Raw genomic sequence first — 26,070 nt, 5'->3', positions numbered from 1 at the left:
ATGGCCCCTACTTTACCTGTGAGCATGACAGGACAAGTGTTAACAATGGCAAACTAGAAAAGCTCCGTGGACGCATATGATTGAGAAGACCAAACCAGGGCGCCTCTTCATTGCCGCATGATTGGGAATACTGAGAATATACTAAAAAGTCTATAGCAAAAACTCGAATGAAGTTTGATTGGTACAAACACAACAAGGTGGTAAAAATAAAAAAATCTACAAATGCACAAAATCAACTCTTTTCTTTTTCATGGGAAGTATTATTGATGAGGGGGTCATACCAGGATAGGGATGAGGGGGCTATCTATACCTGGATTGGGGACATATATATACACCAGGATGGGGGATATTAGAACAGAATTGACTACATTTCTTACTTCTATTTTTTTTTTCTATTTTCCTCCTCTAAAACCTAGGTGCGTCTTATGGTCCGATGCATCTTATAGTCCGAAAAATACATTATATATTATATATTATCGAATACATTAATGTAATGTAGCATGGCATCCATTTAGATCAATGGGCAACTATGTGTTGGATTATTGTGTCAGGTCCACCAAAGTGGGAAACACTCATTCCAGCAGCTCTGTACACTAGTAATTGCTGTCCCATTATTTGCTCCACTTATTGCATAGTTGTACATACTATATAGTGAAAAGGTCAGGACTGTAAAAAGCTAGATTGATAACTTATGTTTAGTGCAGGAACCTTTGAAGGTAGATGTATCTAAAAATATATATTGGGAGGAATGTACTAAAACTGACATTTCATATGCTAATCTTAGGAAGCCTGCAGACACCAAATTTATAACAAAAAACAAACACCAACAGAATTTATCAAAGGGAATCTGTCACCAGGTTTTTCTGTCCTATCTGAGAGCAGCATAATATAGGGGCAGAGACCCTGATTCCCGAGATGTATCACCTACTGGACTGCATGATGTAGTTTGGATAAAATCACTGTTAAATGTGCTGCGATCTAGTAGTACTCTGGATGCTGAGCCCTGTATTACCCAGTCCACATCACTGATTGGCAGCTTTTTGTGTACACTGTGCGTAGGCAGAAATCTGCCAATCAGTTGTGGGGATGGGGATATACAGAGCTCATAAATATCAAAAATTACATTGTTGCAGGTATAATAATCCTCTTAGTGATAATCTACTGTTAATAAAAACACTTTTATCAAAACTACGGCAAGCAACCCAATGACACAAAAGAAGTATCATGGCCTCTAACCCAAAATTACTCTGCTCTTAGATGAGGTGCAAAAAACCTGCTGACAGTGTCACTTTAAGACATATTTTGGTTGACCTTGAGTCACAAGCTGAAATCATGCCCTTAATTTCTGGTGTAAATTCTAGTAAATTTGTCATTAGCTCTACTCCTCTTACACAGCACCCCACATTTTTTGATAAGGCAGATAGTGGCAGTCCGTAGTGATTTAAATAAGAGAACATCAAAGTCTAATAGGTAATTTGTTAAATCACTACATGGAAGTTCTCATCGTTGTGGGCTCTGTTGTATTTAATTTTACCTCTCATGAGCATAAGAAAACCCGAATCATAACAGCCGGCCTGTCAGAGTCAATCAGCCTGAATACACATCCACAATGGCTCAAATACACTCTACACTACCTGTTGCTGTTTGTGATGTAGATCCGCAAAATTCCACAGAGGAATGTCCTTGGCTGCTGACAATACAATATTTATGGCTTTGTTCACAGCACTCTGAAACAGAATGAAATAGCATTGGTAAAGCTGAACATAGAGTTTAGATGTGGATTGCCCTATTACAGGAAACGGCCATTTAAACTGTAGTTTTCCATAACCATCGGCTTCAGGCAGGCAGTGGCGGCAGATGCCTTTGCATATTTGCTAAGCAGTAACATTCATCCATATACGTGCGATAATATATATATATATTTTTCCCAACTAATAAGTAGTTTATGACCCATTGAAGTTGAAATGAGCGGATCCAACAACTTCCCTCGAGAAGAATGCTACGATTGAAGCTATGCTCTGAACTGCTCTTTGAAAAGGAAAGAAGCTGACTACATTGTATCAAAGTTATATATAATACATTAACCCCTTAAGCCCCGAGGGTGGTTTGCACGTTAATGACCGGGCCAATTTTTACAATTCTGACCACTGTCCCTTTATGAGGCTATAACTCTGGAACGCTTTGACGGATCTTGGCAATTCTGACATTGTTTTCTCGTGACATATTGTACTTCATGTTAGTGGTAAAATTTATTCGATATAACTTGCGTTTATTTGTGAAAAAAATGGAAATTTGGCGAAAATGTTGAAAATTTCGCAATTTTCCAACTTTGAATTTTTATGCCCTTAAATCACAGACATATGTCACACAAAATACTTAATAAGTAACATTACCCACACGTCTACTTTACATCAGTACAATTTTGGAACCAAAATTTTTTTTTGTGACGGAGTTATAAGGGTTAAAAGTTGACCAGCAATTTCTCATTTTTACAACACCATTTTTTTTTAGGGACCACATCTCATTTGAAGTCATTTTGAGGGGTCTATATGATAGAAAATACCCAAGTGTGACACCATTCTAAAAACTGCACCCCTCAAGGTGCTCAAAACCACATTCAAGAAGTTTATTAACCCTTCAGGTGTTTCACAGGAATTTTTGGAATGTTTAAATAAAAATGAACATTTAACTTTTTTTCACACAAAATTTATTTCAGCTCCAATTTGTTTTATTTTACCAAGGGTAACAGGAGAACATGGACCCCCAAAGTTGTTGTACAATTTGTCCTGAGTACGCTGATACCCCATATGTGGGGGTAAACCACTGTTTGGGCGCATGGCAGAGCTCGGAAGGAAAGGAGCGCCATTTGACTTTTCAATGCAAAATTGACTGGAATTGAGATGGGACGCCATGTTGCGTTTGGAGAGCCCCTGATGTGCCTAAACATTGAAACCCCCTACAAGTGACACCATTTTGGAAAGTAGACCCCCTAAGGAACTTATCTAGATGTGTGGTGAGCACTTTGACCCACCAAGTGCTTCACAGAAGTTTATAATGCAGAGTCATAAAAATAAAAAATCATATTTTTTCACAAAAATGATCTTTTCGCCCCCAATTTTTTATTTTCCCAAGGGTAAGAGAAGAAATTGGACCCCAAAAAATGTTGTGCAGTTTGTCCTGAGTACGCTGATACCCCATATGTGGGTGTAAACCATTGTTTGGGCGCATAGCAGAGCTTGGAAGGGAAGGAGCGCCATTTGACTTTTCAATGCAAAATTGACTGGAATTGAGATGGGACGCCATGTTGCGTTTGGAGAGCCCCTGATGTGCCTAAACATTGAAACTCCCTACAAGTGACACCATTTTGGAAAGTAGACCCCCTAAGGAACTTATCTAGATGTGTGGTGAGCACTTTGACCCACCAAGTGCTTCACAGAAGTTTATAATGCAGAGCCGTAAAAATAAAAAATCATATTTTTTCACAAAAATGATCTTTTCGCCCCCAATTTTTTATTTTCCCAAGGGTAAGAGAAGAAATTGGACCCCAAAAAATGTTGTGCAATTTGTCCTGCGTACGCTGATACCCCATATGTGGGTGTAAACCATTGTTTGGGCACATGGCAGAGCTTGGAAGGGAAGGAGCGCCATTTGACTTTTCAATGCAAAATTGACTGGAATTGAGATGGGACGCCATGTTGCGTTTGGAGAGCCCCTGATGTGCCTAAACATTGAAACTCCCTACAAGTGACACCATTTTGGAAAGTAGACCCCCTAAGGAACTTATCTAGATGTGTGGTGAGCACTTTGACCCACCAAGTGCTTCACAGAAGTTTATAATGCAGAGCCGTAAAAATAAAAAATCATATTTTTTCACAAAAATGATCTTTTCGCCCCCAATTTTTTATTTTCCCAAGGATAAGAGAAGAAATTGGACCCCAAAAAATGTTGTGCAATTTGTCCTGCATACGCTGATACCCCATATGTGGGTGTAAACCATTGTTTGGGCGCATGGCAGAGCTTGGAAGGGAAGGAGCGCCATTTGACTTTTCAATGCAAAATTGACTGGAATTGAGATGGGACGCCATGTTGCGTTTGGAGAGCCCCTGATGTGGCTAAACATTGAAACTCCCTACAAGTGACACCATTTTGGAAAGTAGACCCCCTAAGGAACTTATCTAGATGTGTGGTGAGCACTTTGACCCACCAAGTGCTTCACAGAAGTTTATAATGCAGAGCCGTAAAAATAAAAAATCATATTTTTTCACAAAAATGATCTTTTTGCCCCCAATTTTTTATTTTCCCAAGGGTAAGAGAAGAAATTGGACCCCAAAAAATGTTGTGCAATTTGTCCTGAGTACGCTGATACCCCATATGTGGGTGTAAACCATTGTTTGGGCGCATGGCAGAGCTTGGAAGGGAAGGAGCACCATTTGACTTTTCAATGCAAAATTGACTGGAATTGAGATGGGACGCCATGTTGCGTTTGGAGAGCCCCTGATGTGCCTAAACATTGAAACCCCCCACAAGTGACACCATTTTGGAAAGTAGACCCCTTAAGGAACTTATCTAGATGTGTTTTGAGAGCTTTGAACCCCCAAGTGTTTCACTACAGATTATAACGCAGAGCCGTGAAAATATATATTTTTTTTTTCTCAAAAATTATTTTCTAGCCCCCAGCTTTGTATTTTTACAAGGGTAACAGAATAAATTGGACCCCAAAATTTGTTTTCCAATTTGTCCTGAGTACGCTGATACCCCATATGTGGGGGGGAACCACTGTTTGGGCGCATGACAGAGCTCGAAAGGGAAGGAGCGCCATTTGGAATGCAGACTTAAATGGATTGGTCAGCAGCCGTCACGTTGCATTTGCAGAGCCCCTGATGTACCCAAACAGTACAAACCCCCCACAAGTGACCCCATATTGGAAACTAGACTTCCCAAGGAACTTATCTAGATGTGATTTGAGAACTTTGAACCCCTAAGTGTTTCACTAAAGTGTATAGCGCAAAGCCGTGAAAATAAAAATTCTTTTTTTTTTCACAAAAATGATTTTTTAGCCCCCAGTTTTGTATTTTCACAAGGGTATCAGGATAAATTAGACCCCAAAAGTTGTTGTCCAATTTGTCCTGAGTACGCTGATACCCCATATGTGGGGGGGAACCACTGTTTGGGCGCATGACAGAGCTCGGAAGGGAAGGAGCGCCATTTGGAATGCAGCCTTAAATGGATTGGTCTGCAGGCGTCACGTTGTATTTGCAGAGCCCCTGATGTACCCAAACAGTACAAACCCCCCACAAGTGACCCCATATTGGAAACTAGACCTCCCAAGGAACTTATATAGATGTGTTGTGAGAACTTTGAACCCCCAAGTGTTTCACTATAGTTTATAACGCAGAGCCGTGAAAATAAAACATCTTTTTTTTCCCACAAAAATGATTTTTAGCCCCCCAAATTTTTATTTTCCCAAGGATAACAAGAGAACTTGGACCCCAGAAGTTGTTGTTCAATTTGTCCCGAGTACGCTGATAACCCATATGTTGGGGTAAACCCCTTTTTGGGCGCACGGGAGAGCTCGGAAGGGAAGGAGCACTGTTTTACGTTTTCAACGCAGAATTGGCTGGAATTGAGATTGGACGCCATGTCCCGTTTGGAGAGCCCCTGATGTGCCTGAACAGTGGAAACTTCCCAATTCTACCTGAAACCCTAACCCAAACACACCCCTAACCCTAATCCCAACGGTAACCCTAACCACACCCCTAGCCCTGACACACCCATAATTCTAATCCCAACCCTAATCCAAACCGTAAATGTAATCCAAACCCTAACCCTAACTGTTGTGAATTTGGTTTTTGGGCTCCCCCGGTGGTCACTGGTGGTACTGGACTTGTGTGCTTCACTTTCTCTGTTCACCTGTTTCCATCAGGATATGGGAGTATCCTATTTAGCCTTGCTGCTCAGTTATTCTAGTGCCGGCCATCAATGTAACCAGAGCCTTTCTGTTGCATGTTCCTGCTTCTAGACTACTATCAGCTAAGTTGGACTCTTAGTCCTAACTAAGTTTGTTTGCATTTTTGTTCCAGTTCACAGTTATGTTATGTTTCTGTAGCTGGAAGCTCTTGTGGGCCGAAATTACCACTCCGGTGTCATGAGTTGACACATGAGTCTTAAAGTAATTTCTGGATGGTATTTTAATAGGGTTTTCAGCTGACCGTGAAGTTCCCTATTGTATCTTCTTACTATCTAGTAAGCGGACCTCGCTTTGCTGAACCTACGTTCATACTGCGTATGTCTTTTCCTCTGAACTCACCGTCAATATATGTGGGGGGCTTCTGTCTCCTTTTTGGGGGAATTTCCCTAGAGGTAAGCCAGGTCTGTTTTTTCCTCTATTAGGGTTAGTTAGTTCTCCGGCTGGCGCTGGGCGTCTAGGGATAAAACGTAGGTACGTCACCCGGCCACTGTTAGTTGTGTGGTAGGTTTAGCTCACGGTCAGCTCGAGATTCCATCACCCAAGAGCTAGTCTGTTATTCAAGTTCTCTGACGTTCCCTTGCCATTGGGAACCATGACAGTATGGCCGGCCAAGGGTTAAAACCGTTGGCAGAAGAAAGGAGAGAAAAAGAAGTCTGCAGATTTTTTTTTTTTTCTTCTGAGCTTGCTCTATAGTTGACTCAGTTGCATTTCTGCTCTAATTGCAGCCTTTGCCTCTCTCTCTCCTTCTAATCCTTGAATGGCTCTGATCTCACCTGATTAAAATGGATCCTCAGAGTTTGGCTACAGGTTTGAATAATCTTGCTACGAAGGTTCAAAATTTACAGGATTTTGTTATTCATGCTCCTATATCTGAACCTAGAATTCCTATACCAGAATTTTTCTCCGGGGATAGATCTCGTTTCCTGAATTTCAAATATAATTGTAAATTATTTCTTTCCCTGAGATCTCGCTCCGCTGGAGATCCCGCACAGCAGGTTAGGATAGTAATTTCCTTGCTGCGGGGTGACCCTCAGGATTGGGCATTTGCGTTGGTACCCGGGGATCCTGCGTTGCTCAATGTGGATGCGTTTTTTCTGGCTTTGGGGTTGCTTTATGAGGAACCTAATTTAGAGATTCAGGCTGAAAAAACCTTGATGGCCCTATCTCAAGGGCAAGATGAAGCTGAAATATACTGCCAAAAATTTCGTAAATGGTCTGTGCTTACTCAGTGGAATGAGTGCGCCCTGGCGGCGAATTTCAGAGAGGGTCTCTCTGATGCCATTAAAGATGTTATGGTGGGGTTCCCTGCACCTACAGGTCTGAATGAGTCCATGACAATGGCTATTCAGATTGATCGGCGTTTGCGGGAGCGCAAACCTGTGCACCATTTGGCGGTGTCTTCTGAGAAGGCTCCAGAAAATATGCAATGTGATAGAATTCTGTCCAGAAGCGAACGGCACAATTTTAGGCGAAAAAATGGGTTGTGCTTCTATTGTGGTGATTCAACTCATGTTATATCAGCATGCTCTAAACGTACAAAAAAGGTTGATAAGTCTATTTCAATTGGCACTTTACAGTCTAAGTTTATTTTGTCTGTGACCTTGATTTGTTCATTATCGTCAATTACCGCGGATGCCTATGTCGACTCTGGCGCCGCTTTGAGTCTCATGGATTGGTCCTTTGCCAGGCGCTGTGGGTTTGATCTAGAGCCTCTGGAAGTTCCTATACCTCTGAAGGGTATTGACTCTACACCATTGGCTAGTAATAAACCACAATACTGGACACAAGTGACTATGCGTATGAATCCAGACCATCAGGAGACGATTCGCTTCCTTGTGTTGTACAATCTACATGATGTTTTGGTGCTCGGATTGCCATGGTTACAATCTCATAACCCAGTTCTTGACTGGAAAGCAATGTCTGTGTTAAGCTGGGGATGTCAGGGGGCTCATGGGGACGTACCTTTGGTTTCCATTTCGTCATCTATTCCCTCTGAGATTCCGGAATTTTTATCTGATTATCGTGATGTTTTTGAGGAGCCTAAGCTTGGTTCACTACCTCCTCACAGAGATTGCGATTGTACCATAGATCTGATTCCGGGCAGTAAATTTCCAAAGGGTCGTTTATTTAATCTATCTGTACCTGAACATGCTGCTATGCGAGAATATATTAAGGAGTCCCTGGAAAAGGGACATATTCGTCCTTCTTCATCTCCCTTAGGAGCCGGTTTTTTCTTTGTATCTAAAAAAGATGGCTCTTTGAGGCCGTGTATTGATTATCGACTCTTGAATAAAATTACAGTCAGATATCAGTATCCTCTGCCACTGCTGACTGATTTGTTTGCTCGAATAAAAGGGGCTAAGTGGTTCTCTAAGATTGATCTCCGTGGGGCGTATAATTTGGTGCGAATTAAGCAGGGGGATGAGTGGAAAACCGCATTTAATACGCCCGAGGGCCATTTTGAGTATTTAGTAATGCCTTTTGGTCTTTCAAATGCCCCTTCAGTCTTTCAGTCCTTTATGCATGACATTTTCCGGGAATATTTGGATAAATTCATGATCGTGTATCTGGATGATATTTTGATTTTTTCGGATGACTGGGATTCTCATGTCCAACAGGTCAGGAGGGTCTTTCAGGTTTTGCGGGTTAATTCCTTGTGTGTGAAGGGTTCTAAGTGTATTTTTGGGGTTCAAAAGATTTCTTTTTTGGGGTACATTTTTTCCCCCTCTTCCATTGAGATGGATCCTGTCAAGGTTCGGGCTATTTGTGATTGGACGCAACCTTCTTCGCTTAAGAGCCTTCAGAAATTTTTGGGCTTTGCTAATTTTTATCGTCGATTTATAACTGGTTTTTCTGATGTTGCTAAACCTTTGACTGATTTGACCAAAAAGGGTGCTGATGTTGCTGATTGGTCCCCTGCTGCTGTGGAGGCCTTTCGGGAGCTTAAGCGCCGCTTTTCTTCCGCCCCTGTGTTGCGTCAGCCTGATGTTACTCTTCCTTTTCAGGTTGAGGTCGATGCTTCCGAGATCGGAGCTGGGGCGGTCTTGTCGCAGAAAAGTTCCGATTGCTCCGTGATGAGACCTTGTGCGTTCTTTTCTCGAAAATTTTCGCCCGCCGAGCGAAATTATGATATTGGTAATCGGGAGCTTTTGGCTATGAAGTGGGCTTTTGAGGAGTGGCGTCATTGGCTTGAGGGGGCTAGACATCAGGTGGTGGTATTGACCGATCACAAGAATTTGATTTATCTTGAGTCTGCCAGGCGCCTGAATCCTAGACAGGCGCGCTGGTCGTTGTTTTTCTCTCGGTTTAATTTTGTGGTCTCATACTTACCAGGTTCTAAAAATGTGAAGGCGGATGCCCTTTCTAGGAGTTTTGAGCCTGATTTCCCTGGTGATTCTGAACCTACAGGTATCCTTAAGGATGGGGTGATATTATCTGCTGTTTCCCCAGACCTGCGACAGGCTTTGCAGGAGTTTCAGGCGGATAGACCTGATCGTTGCCCGCCTGGTAGACTGTTTGTTCCTGATGATTGGACCAGTAGAGTCATCTCGGAGGTTCATTCTTCTGCGTTGGCAGGTCATCCCGGGATCTTTGGTACCAGGGATTTGGTGGCTAGGTCCTTCTGGTGGCCTTCTCTGTCTCGAGATGTATGAGTTTTTGTGCAGTCTTGTGATGTTTGTGCTCGGGCCAAACCTTGTTGTTCTCGGGCTAGCGGATTGTTGTTATCTTTGCCTATTCCAAAGAGGCCTTGGACTCACATCTCTATGGATTTTATTTCTGATCTCCCTGTTTCTCAGAAAATGTCTGTCATCTGGGTGGTGTGTGACCGTTTTTCAAAGATGGTTCATTTGGTGCCCTTGCCTAAGTTGCCGTCCTCTTCCGAGTTGGTTCCTCTGTTTTTTCAAAATGTGGTTCGCTTGCATGGTATTCCGGAGAATATCGTTTCTGACAGGGGGACCCAGTTCGTGTCTAGATTTTGGCGGGCGTTCTGTGCTAGGATGGGCATTGATTTGTCTTTTTCGTCTGCGTTCCATCCTCAGACTAATGGCCAGACTGAGCGAACTAATCAGACCTTGGAGACTTATTTGAGGTGTTTTGTGTCTGCGGATCAGGATGACTGGGTTGCCTTTTTGCCGTTGGCGGAGTTTGCCCTCAATAATCGGGCTAGTTCTGCCACTTTGGTTTCTCCTTTCTTTTGCAATTCGGGGTTTCATCCTCGCTTTTCTTCTGGTCAGGTGGAGTCTTCGGATTGTCCTGGAGTGGATACTGTGGTGGATAGGTTGCATCGGATTTGGGGACAGGTGGTGGACAATTTGGAGTTGTCCCAGGAGAAGACTCGGCATTTTGCTAACCGCCGTCGTCGTGTTGGTCCTCGTCTTCGTGTTGGGGACTTGGTGTGGTTGTCTTCTCGTTTTGTCCCTATGAGGGTTTCTTCTCCTAAGTTTAAGCCTCGGTTCATCGGCCCGTATAAGATTTTGGAGATTCTTAACCCTGTGTCCTTTCGATTGGACCTCCCGGCATCTTTTTCTATCCATAATGTCTTCCATCGGTCATTATTGCGCAGGTATGAGGTACCGGTTGTGCCTTCCGTTGAGCCTCCCGCTCCGGTGTTGGTTGAGGGTGAATTGGAGTACGTTGTGGAGAAGATCTTGGACTCCCGTGTTTCCAGACGGAAACTTCAGTATCTGGTCAAGTGGAAGGGCTACGGTCAGGAGGATAATTCTTGGGTGACAGCCTCTGATGTTCATGCCTCTGATTTGGTCCGTGCCTTTCATAGGGCTCATCCTGATCGCCCTGGTGGTTCTTGTGAGGGTTCGGTGCCCCCTCCTTGAGGGGGGGGTACTGTTGTGAATTTGGTTTTTGGGCTCCCCCGGTGGTCACTGGTGGTACTGGACTTGTGTGCTTCACTTTCTCTGTTCACCTGTTTCCATCAGGATATGGGAGTATCCTATTTAGCCTTGCTGCTCAGTTATTCTAGTGCCGGCCATCAATGTAACCAGAGCCTTTCTGTTGCATGTTCCTGCTTCTAGACTACTATCAGCTAAGTTGGACTCTTAGTCCTAAGTTTGTTTGCATTTTTGTTCCAGTTCACAGTTATGTTATGTTTCTGTAGCTGGAAGCTCTTGTGGGCCGAAATTACCACTCCGGTGTCATGAGTTGACACATGAGTCTTAAAGTAATTTCTGGATGGTATTTTAATAGGGTTTTCAGCTGACCGTGAAGTTCCCTATTGTATCTTCTTACTATCTAGTAAGCGGACCTCGCTTTGCTGAACCTACGTTCATACTGCGTATGTCTTTTCCTCTGAACTCACCGTCAATATATGTGGGGGGCTTCTGTCTCCTTTTTGGGGGAATTTCCCTAGAGGTAAGCCAGGTCTGTTTTTTCCTCTATTAGGGTTAGTTAGTTCTCCGGCTGGCGCTGGGCGTCTAGGGATAAAACGTAGGTACGTCACCCGGCCACTGTTAGTTGTGTGGTAGGTTTAGCTCATGGTCAGCTCGAGATTCCATCACCCAAGAGCTAGTCTGTTATTTAAGTTCTCTGACGTTCCCTTGCCATTGGGAACCATGACACCTAACTTTAGCCCCAACCCTAACTTTAGCCCCAACCTTAACCCTAACTTTACCTCCAACCCTAGCCCTAACCCTAACCCTACCCCTAACCCTAAACGTGACTGAAATACGTGGCACTGAAATACGTGGCACTGAAATACGTGGCACTGAAATACGTGATACGTGGCACTGAAATACGTGGCACTGAAATACGTGGCACTGAAATACATGATACGTGGCACTGAAATACGTGGCACTGAAATACATGATACGTGGCACTGAAATACGTGGCACTGAAATACGTGGCACTGAAATACGTGGCACTGAAATACGTGGTACTTAAATACGTGGCACTAAAATATGTGGCACTGAAATATGTGATACGTGGCACTGAAATACGTGACACTTAAATACGTGGCACTGAAACACGTGGCACTGAAATACGTGATACGTGGCACTGAAATACGTGGCACTGAAATACGTGGCACTGAAATACGTGGCACTATGACTGTCAGAAAATGTTCATTAAATGGTTAGGGGTGAGGTTAGGGGTAGAGTTAGGGTTAGGGTTTGGATCCCTTTATCACCTTGATGGTGGTGGGTGGCTTTTCAGTGTGTTTTCTGTTTTTTTTTCGATAAAAACGCATGCATTTTTAACGCAAACGCATGTGCTTAAAAACGCAAGAAAATACTGCAGGCTGTATTTCTGAAAATGAACACATGCAGAAAAAAAACGCATGCGTTTGAAAACGCGACCAAACGCGTACAAAAAAACGCATGCGTTTTCAATGTTAAATATAGGGAAAAACGCATGTGTTTTTTTGTGCAAAAAACGCTGCAGATAAAAACGCAAGTGTGAAACCAGCAACGCTTTTTATAGCAAAAAAGTTTTTGCGTCTCCACATTTTGAGACCTATAATTTTTCCACATTTTGCTCCACAGAGTCATGTGAGGTCTTGTTTTTTGCGGGACGAGTTGACGTTTTTATTGGTAACATTTTCGGACACGTGACCATTTTTGATCACTTTTTATTCCGATTTTTGTGAGGCAGAATGACCAAAAACCTGCTATTCATGAATTTCTTTTGGGAGAGGCGTTTATACTGTTCCGCGTTTGGTAAAATTGATAAAGCAGATTTATTCTTCGGGTCAGTACGATTACAGCGATACCTCATTTATATCATTTTTTTATGTTTTGGCGCTTTTATACGATAAAAACTATTTTATAGAAAAAATAATTATTTTGGTATCGCTTTATTCTCAGGACTATAACTTTTTTATTTTTTTGCTGATGATGCTATATGGCGGCTCGTTTTTTGCGGGACAAGATGACGTTTTCAACGGTACCATGATTATTTATATCAGTCTTTTTGATCGCGTGTTATTCCTCTTTTTGTTCGGCGGTATGGTAATAAAGTGTTGTTTTTTGCCTCGTTTTTTTTTTTTTTCTCTTACGGTGTTTACTGAAGGGGTTAACTAGTGGGGCAGTTTTATAGGTTGGGTCGTTACGGACGCGGCGATACTAAATATGTGTACTTTTATTGTTTTGTTTTTTTTATTTAGATAAAGAAATGAATTTATGGGAATAATATATATTTTTTTTATTATTATTTATTTAGGATTTTTTCTTTTTTTTTTTACACATGTGGAAAATTTTTTTTTTTACTTTTTTACTTTGTCCCAGGGGGGGACATTACAGATCGATGATCTGATAGTGTGCACAGCACTCTGTCAGATCTGCGATCTGCTGTGCAGGGCTGCAGGCTTACCAAGCGTCTGCTCTGAGCAGGCGCTCGGTAAGCCACCTTTCTCCCTGCAGGACCCGGATGCCGCGGCCATCTTGGATCCGGGACCTGCAGGGAGGAAGAAGGTAGGAGACCCTCGGAGCAACGCGATCACATCGCGTTGCTCCGGGGGTCTCAGGGAAGCCCGCAGGGAGCCCCCTCCCTGCGCGATGCTTCCCTATACCGCCGGTACACTGCGATCATGTTTGATCGCGGTGTGCCGGGGGTTAATGTGCCAGGGGCGGTCCGTGACCGCTCCTGGCACATAGTGCCGGATGTCAGCTGCGATAGGCAGCTGACACCCGGCCGCGATCGGCCGCGCTCCCCCCGTGAGTGCGGCCGATCGCTATGACGTACTATCCCGTCGGTGGGAATTAAGGCCCACCCCACCTCGACGGGATAGTACGTCAGATGGGATTAAGGGGTTAAAACAGTTCACATAGAAAGAGAATGACATTTCTACGACAGAAACTCTGAAAAGAATTTCTTACCAAATAAATTCACCTTTATGATTTTGTTCCAAAACTGTCCCAAACCCATATTAAAAAGTGTACCCGTGAGTTTCACTTACACTATATCTAATATATAAAGCTGAATGTGTGTATGTGTGTATGTATGTATGTATGTATGTCCGGGATTGGCATCTGAACCGTCGCAACTACAGCCACAAAATTTTGCACAGTCACACGTCTGGACCCCGAGAGCGTCATAGGCTATGTTGTGAGGTGAAATTTTAACCCCGCGCTTTCCAATTCACCAAACAATTTTGCCCCTATCTGCATAATGGGGAAAAAGTGAAAGGAAAAGTGTTGGAGGCATCGCAGCTACAGGCACAAAATTTTGCACAGTCACACGTCTTGACCCCGAGAGCGTCATAGGCTATGTTGTGAGGTGAAATTTTAACCCCGCGCTTTCCAATTCACCAAACAATTTTGCCCCTATCTACATAATGGGGAAAAAGTGAAAGGAAAAGTGTTGGAGGCGTCGCAGCTACAGGCACAAAATTTTGCACAGTCACATCTGGACCCCGAGAGCGTCAAAGCTATGTTGTGAGGTGAAATTTTAACCCCGCGCTTTCCAATTCACCAAGCAATTTTGCCCCTATCTACATAATGGGGAAAAAATGAAAGGAAAAGTGTTGGAGCCAAATTAACAGCTGCCAGATGTGAACAAGGGGGACTTAAAGAATGACAGCGATGGCGCCAAAGAGTATATACTGTACAGTTGCTAAGGTGGGGCCCCAACATGGGATAATCACCACACCACCACGGGGATATGAACACACACACAAAATGCGCCACATACTACCACGTGCTCGAACACATATACCACCCTCAGCGCACATTTCACCACACATACACCAACCTCGCCACATAAAAGTAGAAACACAAAAGTCGCCGCTCAAAACTCACCACGCGCAAAACTCTCCACATGCAAAACTCGCCACACGTGCAAAACTCACCTCATGGAAAACTCGCCACACGCAAAACTTGCACACGCAGAAAAATTGCCACACGCAGAATTATTGCCACATGCACAAAAGTTGCAACACATGCAAAAGTTGCCTCACACAAAACTTGCACATACTCAAAAGGCACCACACATAAAACTCGCCACGCGCAAAACTCGCCATGCGCAAAACTTGCTGCACACAACTAGCTACACTAACCTGTCACATGCAACTCGACACACAAAAAGTTGCTACACGCATGTCGCCACACAAAACTCATCTCACAAAAGTCGCTACATGCATGTCGCCACACGCAACTCAACACATACAACTTGACACACGAAACTCGCCCTAAAACACACACAAGTCTGGTATTATCCTTCAAAAATAAAAATCTGATTAATAAGCAGACAAACTACAAGAGCAACAAATGTACCATATAGGAATCCGGCAGCTGTCAGTCACATGACCAGTCTATTATGCGTATGTGTGAGCTAATATATACTGCCAGGGGGTGGGCTTACTGTTGGCTGGGGATTTATCAGGCTGCCATTTTAGCTTACAAATACTGAGGTAAAAATACTGACCAAATAACGTGTGAACGAGGGCTAATACAGGAGAAGATGACATACAGATATATACTATATACAGGAGGAGATGACACACAGCTATATACTATTTACAGGGGAGATGACACACAGGTATATACTATATAGAGGAGGAGATGACATACAGGTATGTTATGGTTCTCAATGGCAAGAGAACATAGCCCAGCAAACATACAAACTAGCTCTTGGAAGGATGGAAACTAAACTGACCATGAACTAAACCTGCCGCACAACTAACAGTAGCCGGGTAGCGTAGCCTGCGTTTTATCCCTAGACGCCCAGCGCCGGCCGGAGGACTAACTAATCCTGGCAGAGGAAAATATAGTCCTGGCTCACCTCTAGAGAAATTTCCCCGAAAGGCAGACAGAGGCCCCCACAAATATTGGCGGTGATTTTAGATGAAATGACAAACGTAGTATGAAAATAGGTTTAGCAAAATTGAGGTCCGCTTACTAGATAGCAGGAAGACAGAAAGGGCACTTTCATGGTCAGCTGAAAACCCTATCAAAATACCATCCTGAAATTACTTTAAGACTCTAGTATTAACTCATAACATCAGAGTGGCAATTTCAGATCACAAGAGCTTTCCAGACACAGAAACGAAACTACAGCTGTGAACTGGAACAAAATGCAAAAACAAACAAGGACTAAGTCCAACTTAGCTGGGAGTTGTCTAGCAGCAGGAACATGCACAGAAAGGCTTCTGATTACAATGTTGACCGGCATGGAAGTGACAGAGGAGCAAGGCTAAATAGCGACTCCCACATCCTGATGGAAACAGGTGAACAGAGAGGATGATGCACACCAGTTCAATTCCACCAGTGGCCACCGGGGGAGCCCAAAATCCAATTTCACAACAGTACCCCCCCCTCAAGGAGGGGGCACCGAACCCTCACCAGAACCACCAGGGCGATCAGGATGAGCCCTATGAAAGGCACGGACCAAATCGGAGGCATGAACATCAGAGGCAGTCACCCAAGAATTATCCTCCTGACCGTATCCCTTCCATTTGACCAGATACTGGAGTTTCCGTCTGGAAACACGGGAGTCCAAGATTTTTTCCACAACGTACTCCAACTCGCCCTCAACCAACACCGGAGCAGGAGGCTCAACGGAAGGCACAACCGGTACCTCATACCTGCGCAATAATGACCGATGAAAAACATTATGAATAGAAAAAGATGCAGGGAGGTCCAAACGGAAGGACACAGGGTTAAGAATCTCCAATATCTTGTACGGGCCGATGAACCGAGGCTTAAACTTGGGAGAAGAAACCCTCATAGGGACAAAACGAGAAGACAACCACACCAAGTCCCCAACACAAAGCCGAGGACCAACCCGACGCCGGCGGTTGGCAAAAAGCTGAGTCTTCTCCTGGGACAACTTCAAATTGTCCACTACCTGCCCCCAAATCTGATGCAACCTCTCCACCACAGCATCCACTCCAGGACAATCCGAAGATTCCACCTGACCAGAAGAAAATCGAGGATGAAACCCCGAATTACAGAAAAAGGGAGACACCAAGGTGGCAGAACTGGCCCGATTATTGAGGGCAAACTCCGCTAAAGGCAAAAAAGCAACCCAATCATCCTGATCTGCAGACACAAAACACCTCAAATATGTCTCCAAGGTCTGATTCGTCCGCTCGGTCTGGCCATTAGTCTGAGGATGGAAAGCAGACGAGAAAGACAAATCTATGCCCATCCTAGCACAGAATGCTCGCCAAAATCTAGACACGAATTGGGTACCTCTGTCAGAAACGATATTCTCCGGAATACCATGCAAACGGACCACATTTTGAAAAAACAGAGGAACCAACTCGGAAGAAGAAGGCAACTTAGGCAGGGGAACCAAATGGACCATCTTAGAGAAACGATCACACACCACCCAGATGACAGACATCTTCTGAGAAACAGGAAGATCCGAAATAAAATCCATCGAGATGTGCGTCCAGGGCCTCTTCGGGATAGGCAAGGGCAACAACAATCCACTAGCCCGAGAACAACAAGGCTTGGCCCGAGCACAAACGTCACAAGACTGCACGAAGCCTCGCACATCTCGAGACAGGGAAGGCCACCAGAAGGACCTTGCCACCAAATCCCTGGTACCAAAGATTCCAGGATGACCTGCCAACGCAGAAGAATGAACCTCAGAAATGACTTTACTGGTCCAATCATCAGGAACAAACAGTCTACCAGGTGGGCAACGATCAGGTCTATCCGCCTGAAACTCCTGCAAGGCCCGCCGCAGGTCTGGAGAAACGGCAGACAATATCACTCCATCCTTAAGGATACCTGTAGGTTCAGAATTACCAGGGGAGTCAGGCTCAAAACTCCTAGAAAGGGCATCCGCCTTAACATTCTTAGAACCCGGCAGGTAGGACACCACAAAATTAAACCGAGAGAAAAACAACGACCAGCGCGCCTGTCTAGGATTCAGGCGTCTGGCGGACTCAAGATAAATTAGATTTTTGTGGTCAGTCAATACCACCACCTGATGTCTAGCCCCCTCAAGCCAATGACGCCACTCCTCAAAAGCCCACTTCATGGCCAAAAGCTCCCGATTCCCAACATCATAATTCCGCTCGGCGGGCGAAAATTTACGCGAGAAAAAAGCACAAGGTCTCATCACGGAGCAATCGGAACTTCTCTGCGACAAAACCGCCCCAGCTCCGATTTCAGAAGCGTCGACCTCAACCTGAAAAGGAAGAGCAACATCAGGCTGACGCAACACAGGGGCGGAAGAAAAGCGGCGCTTAAGCTCCCGAAAGGCCTCCACAGCAGCAGGGGACCAATCAGCAACATCAGCACCCTTCTTAGTCAAATCAGTCAATGGTTTAACAACATCAGAAAAACCAGCAATAAATCGACGATAAAAGTTAGCAAAGCCCAAAAATTTCTGAAGACTCTTAAGAGAAGAGGGTTGCGTCCAATCACAAATAGCCTGAACCTTGACAGGATCCATCTCGATGGAAGAGGGGGAAAAAATATATCCCAAAAAGGAAATCTTTTGAACCCCAAAAACGCACTTAGAACCCTTCACACACAAGGAATTAGACCGCAAAACCTGAAAAACCCTCCTGACCTGCTGGACATGAGAGTCCCAGTCATCCGAAAAAATCAAAATATCATCCAGATACACAATCATAAATTTATCCAAATAATCACGGAAAATGTCATGCATAAAGGACTGAAAGACTGAAGGGGCATTTGAAAGACCAAAAGGCATCACCAAATACTCAAAGTGGCCCTCGGGCGTATTAAATGCGGTTTTCCACTCATCCCCCTGCTTAATTCTCACCAAATTATACGCCCCACGAAGATCTATCTTAGAGAACCACTTGGCCCCCTTTATGCGAGCAAACAAATCAGTCAGCAGTGGCAACGGATATTGATATTTAACCGTGATTTTATTCAAAAACCGATAATCAATGCACGGCCTCAAAGAGCCATCTTTCTTAGCCACAAAGAAAAAAACGGCTCCTAAGGGAGATGACGAAGGACGAATATGTCCCTTTTCCAAGGACTCCTTTATATATTCTCGCATAGCAGCATGTTCAGGCACAGACAGATTAAATAAACGACCCTTAGGGTATTTACTACCCGGAATCAAATCTATGGCACAATCGCACTCCCGGTGCGGAGGTAATGAACCAAGCTTAGGTTCTTCAAAAACGTCACGATATTCAGTCAAGAATTCAGGAATCTCAGAGGGAATAGATGATGAAATGGAAACCACAGGTACGTCCCCATGCGTCCCCTTACATCCCCAGCTTAACACAGACATAGCTTTCCAGTCAAGGACTGGGTTATGAGATTGCAGCCATGGCAATCCAAGCACCAACACATCATGTAGGTTATACAGCACAAGAAAGCGAATAATCTCCTGGTGATCCGGATTAATCCGCATAGTTACTTGTGTCCAGTATTGTGGTTTATTGCTAGCCAATGGGGTGGAGTCAATCCCCTTCAGGGGTATAGGAGTTTCAAGAGGCTCCAAATCATACCCACAGCGTTTGGCAAAGGACCAATCCATAAGACTCAAAGCGGCGCCAGAGTCGACATAGGCATCCGCGGGAATAGATGATAAAGAACAAATCAGGGTCACAGATAGAATAAACTTAGACTGTAAAGTGCCAATTGAAACAGACTTATCAAGCTTCTTAGTACGCTTAGAGCATGCTGATATAACATGAGTTGAATCACCGCAATAGAAGCACAACCCATTTTTTCGTCTAAAATTCTGCCGTTCACTTCTGGACAGAATTCTATCACATTGCATATTCTCTGGCGTCTTCTCAGTAGACACCGCCAAATGGTGCACAGGTTTGCGCTCCCGCAGACGCCTATCGATCTGGATAGCCATTGTCATGGACTCATTCAGACCCGCAGGCACAGGGAACCCCACCATAACATCCTTAATGGCATCAGAGAGACCCTCTCTGAAATTCGCCGCCAGGGCGCACTCATTCCACTGAGTAAGCACAGCCCATTTACGGAATTTCTGGCAGTATATTTCAGCTTCGTCTTGCCCCTGAGATAGGGACATCAAGGCCTTTTCCGCCTGAAGTTCTAACTGAGGTTCCTCATAAAGCAACCCCAAGGCCAGAAAAAACGCATCCACATTGAGCAACGCAGGATCCCCTGGAGCCAATGCAAAAGCCCAATCCTGAGGGTCGCCCCGGAGCAAAGAAATCACAATCCTGACCTGCTGAGCAGGATCTCCAGCAGAGCGAGATTTCAGGGACAAAAACAACTTGCAATTATTTTTGAAATTTTGAAAGCAAGATCTATTCCCTGAGAAAAATTCAGGCAAAGGAATTCTAGGTTCAGATATAGGAACATGAACAACAAAATCTTGTAAGTTTTGAACTTTCGTGGTGAGATTATTCAAACCTGCAGCTAAACTCTGAATATCCATTTTAAACAGGTGAACACAGAGCCATTCCAGGATTAGAAGGAGAGAGAGAGAGAAAGGCTGCAATATAGGCAGACTTGCAAGAGATTCAATTACAAGCACACTCAGAACTGAGAAAAAAAAAAAAAAAAAAAAATCTTCAGCAGACTTCTCTTTTCTCTCCTTTCTCTGTCAATTAATTTAACCCTTTTTGGCCGGTCAAACTGTTATGGTTCTCAATGGCAAGAGAACATAGCCCAGCAAACATACGAACTAGCTCTTGGAAGGATGGAAACTAAACTGACCATGAACTAAACCTGCTGCACAACTAACAGTAGCCGGGTAGCGTAGCCTGCGTTTTATCCCTAGACGCCCAGCGCCGGCCGGAGGACTAACTAATCCTGGCAGAGGAAAATATAGTCCTGGCTCACCTCTAGAGAAATTTCCCCGAAAGGCAGACAGAGGCCCCCACAAATATTGGCGGTGATTTTAGATGAAATGACAAACGTAGTATGAAAATAGGTTTAGCAAAATTGAGGTCTGCTTACTAGATAGCAGGAAGACAGAAAGGGCACTTTCATGGTCAGCTGAAAACCCTATCAAAATACCATCCTGAAATTACTTTAAGACTCTAGTATTAACTCATAACATCAGAGTGGCAATTTCAGATCACAAGAGCTTTCCAGACACAGAAACGAAACTACAGCTGTGAACTGGAACAAAATGCAAAAACAAACAAGGACTAAGTCCAACTTAGCTGGGAGTTGTCTAGCAGCAGGAACATGCACAGAAAGGCTTCTGATTACAATGTTGACCGGCATGGAAGTGACAGAGGAGCAAGGCTAAATAGCGACTCCCACATCCTGATGGAAACAGGTGAACAGAGAGGATGATGCACACCAGTTCAATTCCACCAGTGGCCACCGGGGGAGCCCAAAATCCAATTTCACAACACAGGTACATGCTACATACAGGAGGAGATGACATACAGGTATATACTATATACAGGAGGAGATGACACACAGGTATATACTATATACAGGAGCAGATTACCTACAGGTATATAGTATATACAGGAGGAGATGACATACAGGTATATGCTATGTATAGGAGGAGATGACATACAGGTATATACTATATACAGGAGGAGATGACACACAGATATATACTATATATAGGTGAGATGACACACAGATATATACTATATACAGGAGATTACATAGAGGTATATCTAATATATAAAGCTGAATGTGTGTATGTATGTATGTGTGTATGTCCGGGATTGGCATCTGCACCGTCGCAGCTACAGCCACAAAATTTTGCACAGTCACACGTCTGGCCCCCGAGAGTGTCATAGGCTATGTTGTGAGGTGAAATTTTAACCCCGCGCGTTCCAATTCACCAAACAATTTTGCCCCTATCTACATAATGGGGAAAAAGTGAAGGGAAAAGTGTTAGAGGAAAATTGACAGCTGCCAGATGTGAACAATGAGGACTTAAAGAATGAGAGCGATGGCGCCAAAGAGTATATACCGTACAGTTGCTAAGGTGGGGCCCCGACATGGGATACTCACCACACACGGGGATATGAACACAAACACAAAATGCGCCACACACTACCACGTGCTTGAACACATATACGACCCTCAGCACACATTTCACCACACACACACCAACCTCGCCACATAAAAGTCGAAACACAAAAGTCACCACTCAAAACTCGCAACGCGCAAAACTCGCTACATGCAAAACTCGCCATATGCAAAACTAGGCTCACGCAAAACTCGCCACACGTGCAAAACTCACCTCATGGAAAACTCACCTCATGCAAAACTTGCACACACAGAAAAATTGCCACATGTACAAAAGTTGCACCACATGCAAAAGTTGCCTCACACAAAACTTGTACATACTCAAAACGCACCACACATAAAACTCGCCACGCGCAAAACTCGCCATGCACAAATCTTGCTGCACACAACTTGCTACACTAACCTGTCACATGCAACTCGACACACAAAATGTTGCTACACGCATGTCACCACACAAAACTCATCTCACAAAAGTCGCTACATGCATGTCGCCACAAGCAATTCAACACACACAACTTGACACATGAAACTCGCCCTAAAACACACACAAGTCTGGTATTGTCCTTCAAAAATAAAAATCTGATTAATAAGCAGACAAACTACAAGAGCAACAAATGTACCATATAGGAAATACGGCAGCTGTCAGTCACATGACCTGTCTATTATGTGTATGTGTGAGCTAATATATACTGCCAGGGGGGAGGGCTTCCTGTTGGCTGGGGATTTATCAGGCTGCCAATAGCAACCAATCACAGCTCAGCTTCTATTTTGCTACAGTTAATTAACCTGAGCTCTGATTGTTTAATATAGGCAACAAAGACATTCTCAGTATAACAAAGCTAATATATGTTGTGAAATTCTTCTATTAGCTTAGTTTTTGCCTTTTAATAATTACACTTCTATCTATTTGTTTTGTGGTTTTTGTGTGCAGAATAAATTTTTGTTAACACATTCTATTTTGCTAACAGCAGTCATTAACCCGGGCGAAGCCGGGTAGTGCAGCTAGTACATATATATATATATATATATATATATATATATATATATATATATATATATATATATATACTGATGTGCTTATTGCAATGCCAGTATCCCTGGGAAGTGAAATAAATAGTAGTGTCACTGGAAATTCACCTGCAATCAGTGTCGAACTGGAGTTTCTTGGGCCCACCAGGGAAAATCATTCTTGGGGCCCACTATGTAGCTTCATAGAGATAAATACAAGACCACCAATTGTGGGGTAAAGCACACTAATATCAGGGTATACTATAAGGTAGTACACATCTTAATGATATAGCAAGGGTTGGCACCCACATTTTGGTGCGAATTCAATGATAAATGCCCCCTGGTGTTTATTAACAATAAATTACATCACGCTTTCCCCCTCCGCCCTGTCCTTCAAACCGCACATCCAAGCTCTTTCCACCTCCTGTCGCCTCCAGCTCAAAAATACCTCCAGAATCCATCTTTTCCTCAACCCTCAATCTACTAAAATGCTTGTGCATGCCCACATCATCTCCCACCTCGACTACTGCAACATATTTTTCTGTGGCCTCCCTACTAACACTCTCGAACCACTCCGGTCCATCCTTAACTCTGCTGCCCGAATAATTCATCTCTCCCCTCGCTACTCCTCCGCTTCTCCCCTCTGCAAATCTCTTCACTGACTCCCATTCTCTCAATTTATCCAGTTCAAATTACTAATACTGACCTACAAAACCATCCATAACCTGTCTCCTCCATATATCTCTGAACTAATCTCCCGATATCTTCCCTCACGTAATCTCCGGTCTTCCCAAGACCTCCTTCTCTGCTCCACACTTGTTTGCTCCTTACCATTCGCCTCCAAGACTTCTCCCAAATATCCCCCATCCTCTAGAATTCTGTGCCCCGACTATCAACCACATTCGGATCCTTCAGATGGAACCTGAAAACCCACCTCTTCAAGAAAGCTTACAGCCTGCAATGACCCCGCTGCCTCCTCACCACTACCGGAGCTACCACTTCACCAACACCGGAGCTGCTGCAACACCCAACCTACTTTCTCCTTCCCCACCATCCAGTAGAATGTAAGCCCGCAAGTGCAGGGTCTTCTCCCCTCTGTATCAGTCTGTCATTGCTTGTTTGTTTACTGTAAGTGATATCTGTAATTTCTATGTAACCCCTTCTCATGTACAGCACCATGGAATCAATGGTGCTATATAAATAAATAATCTACTATATACTTGTCTAAGGGTCACTTCCGTCTTTCTGTCTGTCTTTCTGTCTGTCACAGAAATCCCAAGTCGCTGATTGGTCGCGGCCAGCTGGCCGCGACCAATTAGTGACGAGCACAGTCAGGCCGTGAAATGGCCGCTCCCTACTCCCCTGAAGTCAGTGCCCCCTCCTTACTCCCCCCCAGTCAGCGCCCGCCACCCACATAGCGTTGTAGCAGACCGTTAAACCGACTGCGTTACACCGCAGCATAACACGGTGTAATGCAGTCTGTTAACGCTGCTATTAACCCTATGTGACAAACTTTTAACTATTGATGCTGCCTATGCAGTAAAAAGATCTAATGTTAAAAATATATATTTTTTAAATCGTGCTATTCACACCTTCCGGCTCCTTTCCCGTTCCTTGCAACGCTCCAGGCGATGCATTGCGGTCTCGCGAGATGATGACGTAGCGCTCTCGCGAGACCGCTATGTCATCATCTCGGGAGACCGCAATGCATTCTTGGGACCAGAGTGTTGCGAGGAGTATCGCTAAACGCCTTGCCTGGATCCGAGGGCCACCAGAGGGTGAGTATATAACTATTTTTTATTTTTATTTTTTTCTTTTTAACAGGGATATGGTGCCCACACTGCTATATAGTACTTGGGCTGTGTTATATACTGTGTGGCTGCCATATACTATGTGGGCAGTGTTATATACTGCGTGGGCAGTGTTATATACTACGTGGGATGTGTTATATATTTCATGGGCTGTGCTATATATTACGTGGGCTGTGTTATATACTACACGGCTGTGCTATATACTACATGGACAGTGTTATATACTAAGTGGCTGCTATATACTATGTGGCTATGCTATATGCTACGTGGCTGTCTGTGTTACGTGGGCTGTGTTATATACTGCGTGGGCTGTGCTATATACTGCGTGGGCCGTGTTATATACTACGTGGCTGTGCTATATACTATGTGGCTCCTATATACTACATGGCTGTGTTATATACTACGTGGCTGCTATATATTACGTGTGCTGTGTTATATACTACGTGGCTGTGTTACATACTACGTGGCTGTGTTATATACTACGAGGTTGCTATATACTACATTGCTGATATATACTACATGGCTGTGCTGTTTACTATGTGGCTGTGCTATATACTACGTGGCTGTGCTATATACTACGTGGCTGTGTGATATACTACATGGGCTGTGTTATATACTATGTGGCTGTGCTATATACTACGTGGGCTGTGTTATATACTACTTGGCTGCTATATACTATGTGGCTCCTATATACTACGTGGCTGTGCTATATACTACGTGGCTGTCTGTGTTACGTGGGCTGTGCTATATACTATGTGGCTGCTATATATATATACATACATATTCTAGAATACCAGATGCGTTAGAGTCGGGCCACCATCTAGCAATAATAATAATAATTAACCACTAAGCCAATGTGTTAAAGCACCAGTGTAGTAGATGAGATCTTTGTGACATCTCATCCATATGCTGAGAAAATCCATGGCAGGAAATGACCCATGCTGCAGATTTGGCATGAACAATTTGTCAATTTACGCTGCGGATATTCACCTCCGATCTCATCCTTTGCAATTCCAAGGATCAAGTCATTGGTAAAGGTGCAACATTGTGTAGTAGTAAACGCAGCAATATCTGTGTGGATATTACCACTGTTAATTTGCTGTGAGATTTCCATTGTCAAAATTCTGCAGCAAATATATTATGCGAATGTCCCCTCTAATAGTGATGGGGGCCCTAAATGACTTATGTATGACACTGGAGTGATATCGAAAGAGCTTTCACTCACATCCCCCCCATACACTTTTTACCAAAATCTCTCTGCCACATCTAAGGCTGTAACATTTAATGAAAGGCCTCATTTCTCCCTCTTACAGACATAAGTTCTTTACACAATGCGGATGCCGCTGCCATTCTATATAACACCACAATAGCTACAGCTCTGTAATTGGTTGCCCCTATCACA

General features: G+C 43.9%; 1 protein-coding gene across 1 annotated transcript in view; it reads right to left on the bottom strand.

The window, feature by feature from the left end:
* The window catches only part of LOC143782325 (dynein axonemal heavy chain 5-like), a 610,263-nt gene that overhangs the window by 396,861 nt on the left and 187,332 nt on the right, over nt 1-26,070 (bottom strand). The window contains exon 26 of the mRNA XM_077269680.1: nt 1,635-1,727. Within this exon, the coding sequence (XP_077125795.1) occupies nt 1,635-1,727 (93 nt within the window). The remainder of the gene's footprint in view (nt 1-1,634; nt 1,728-26,070) is intronic.

This window comes from Ranitomeya variabilis, chromosome 6 (assembly GCF_051348905.1).
Source record: "Ranitomeya variabilis isolate aRanVar5 chromosome 6, aRanVar5.hap1, whole genome shotgun sequence".
NCBI lineage: Eukaryota > Metazoa > Chordata > Amphibia > Anura > Dendrobatidae > Ranitomeya > Ranitomeya variabilis.
This window is presented reverse-complemented; position numbering and strand designations above follow the sequence as displayed.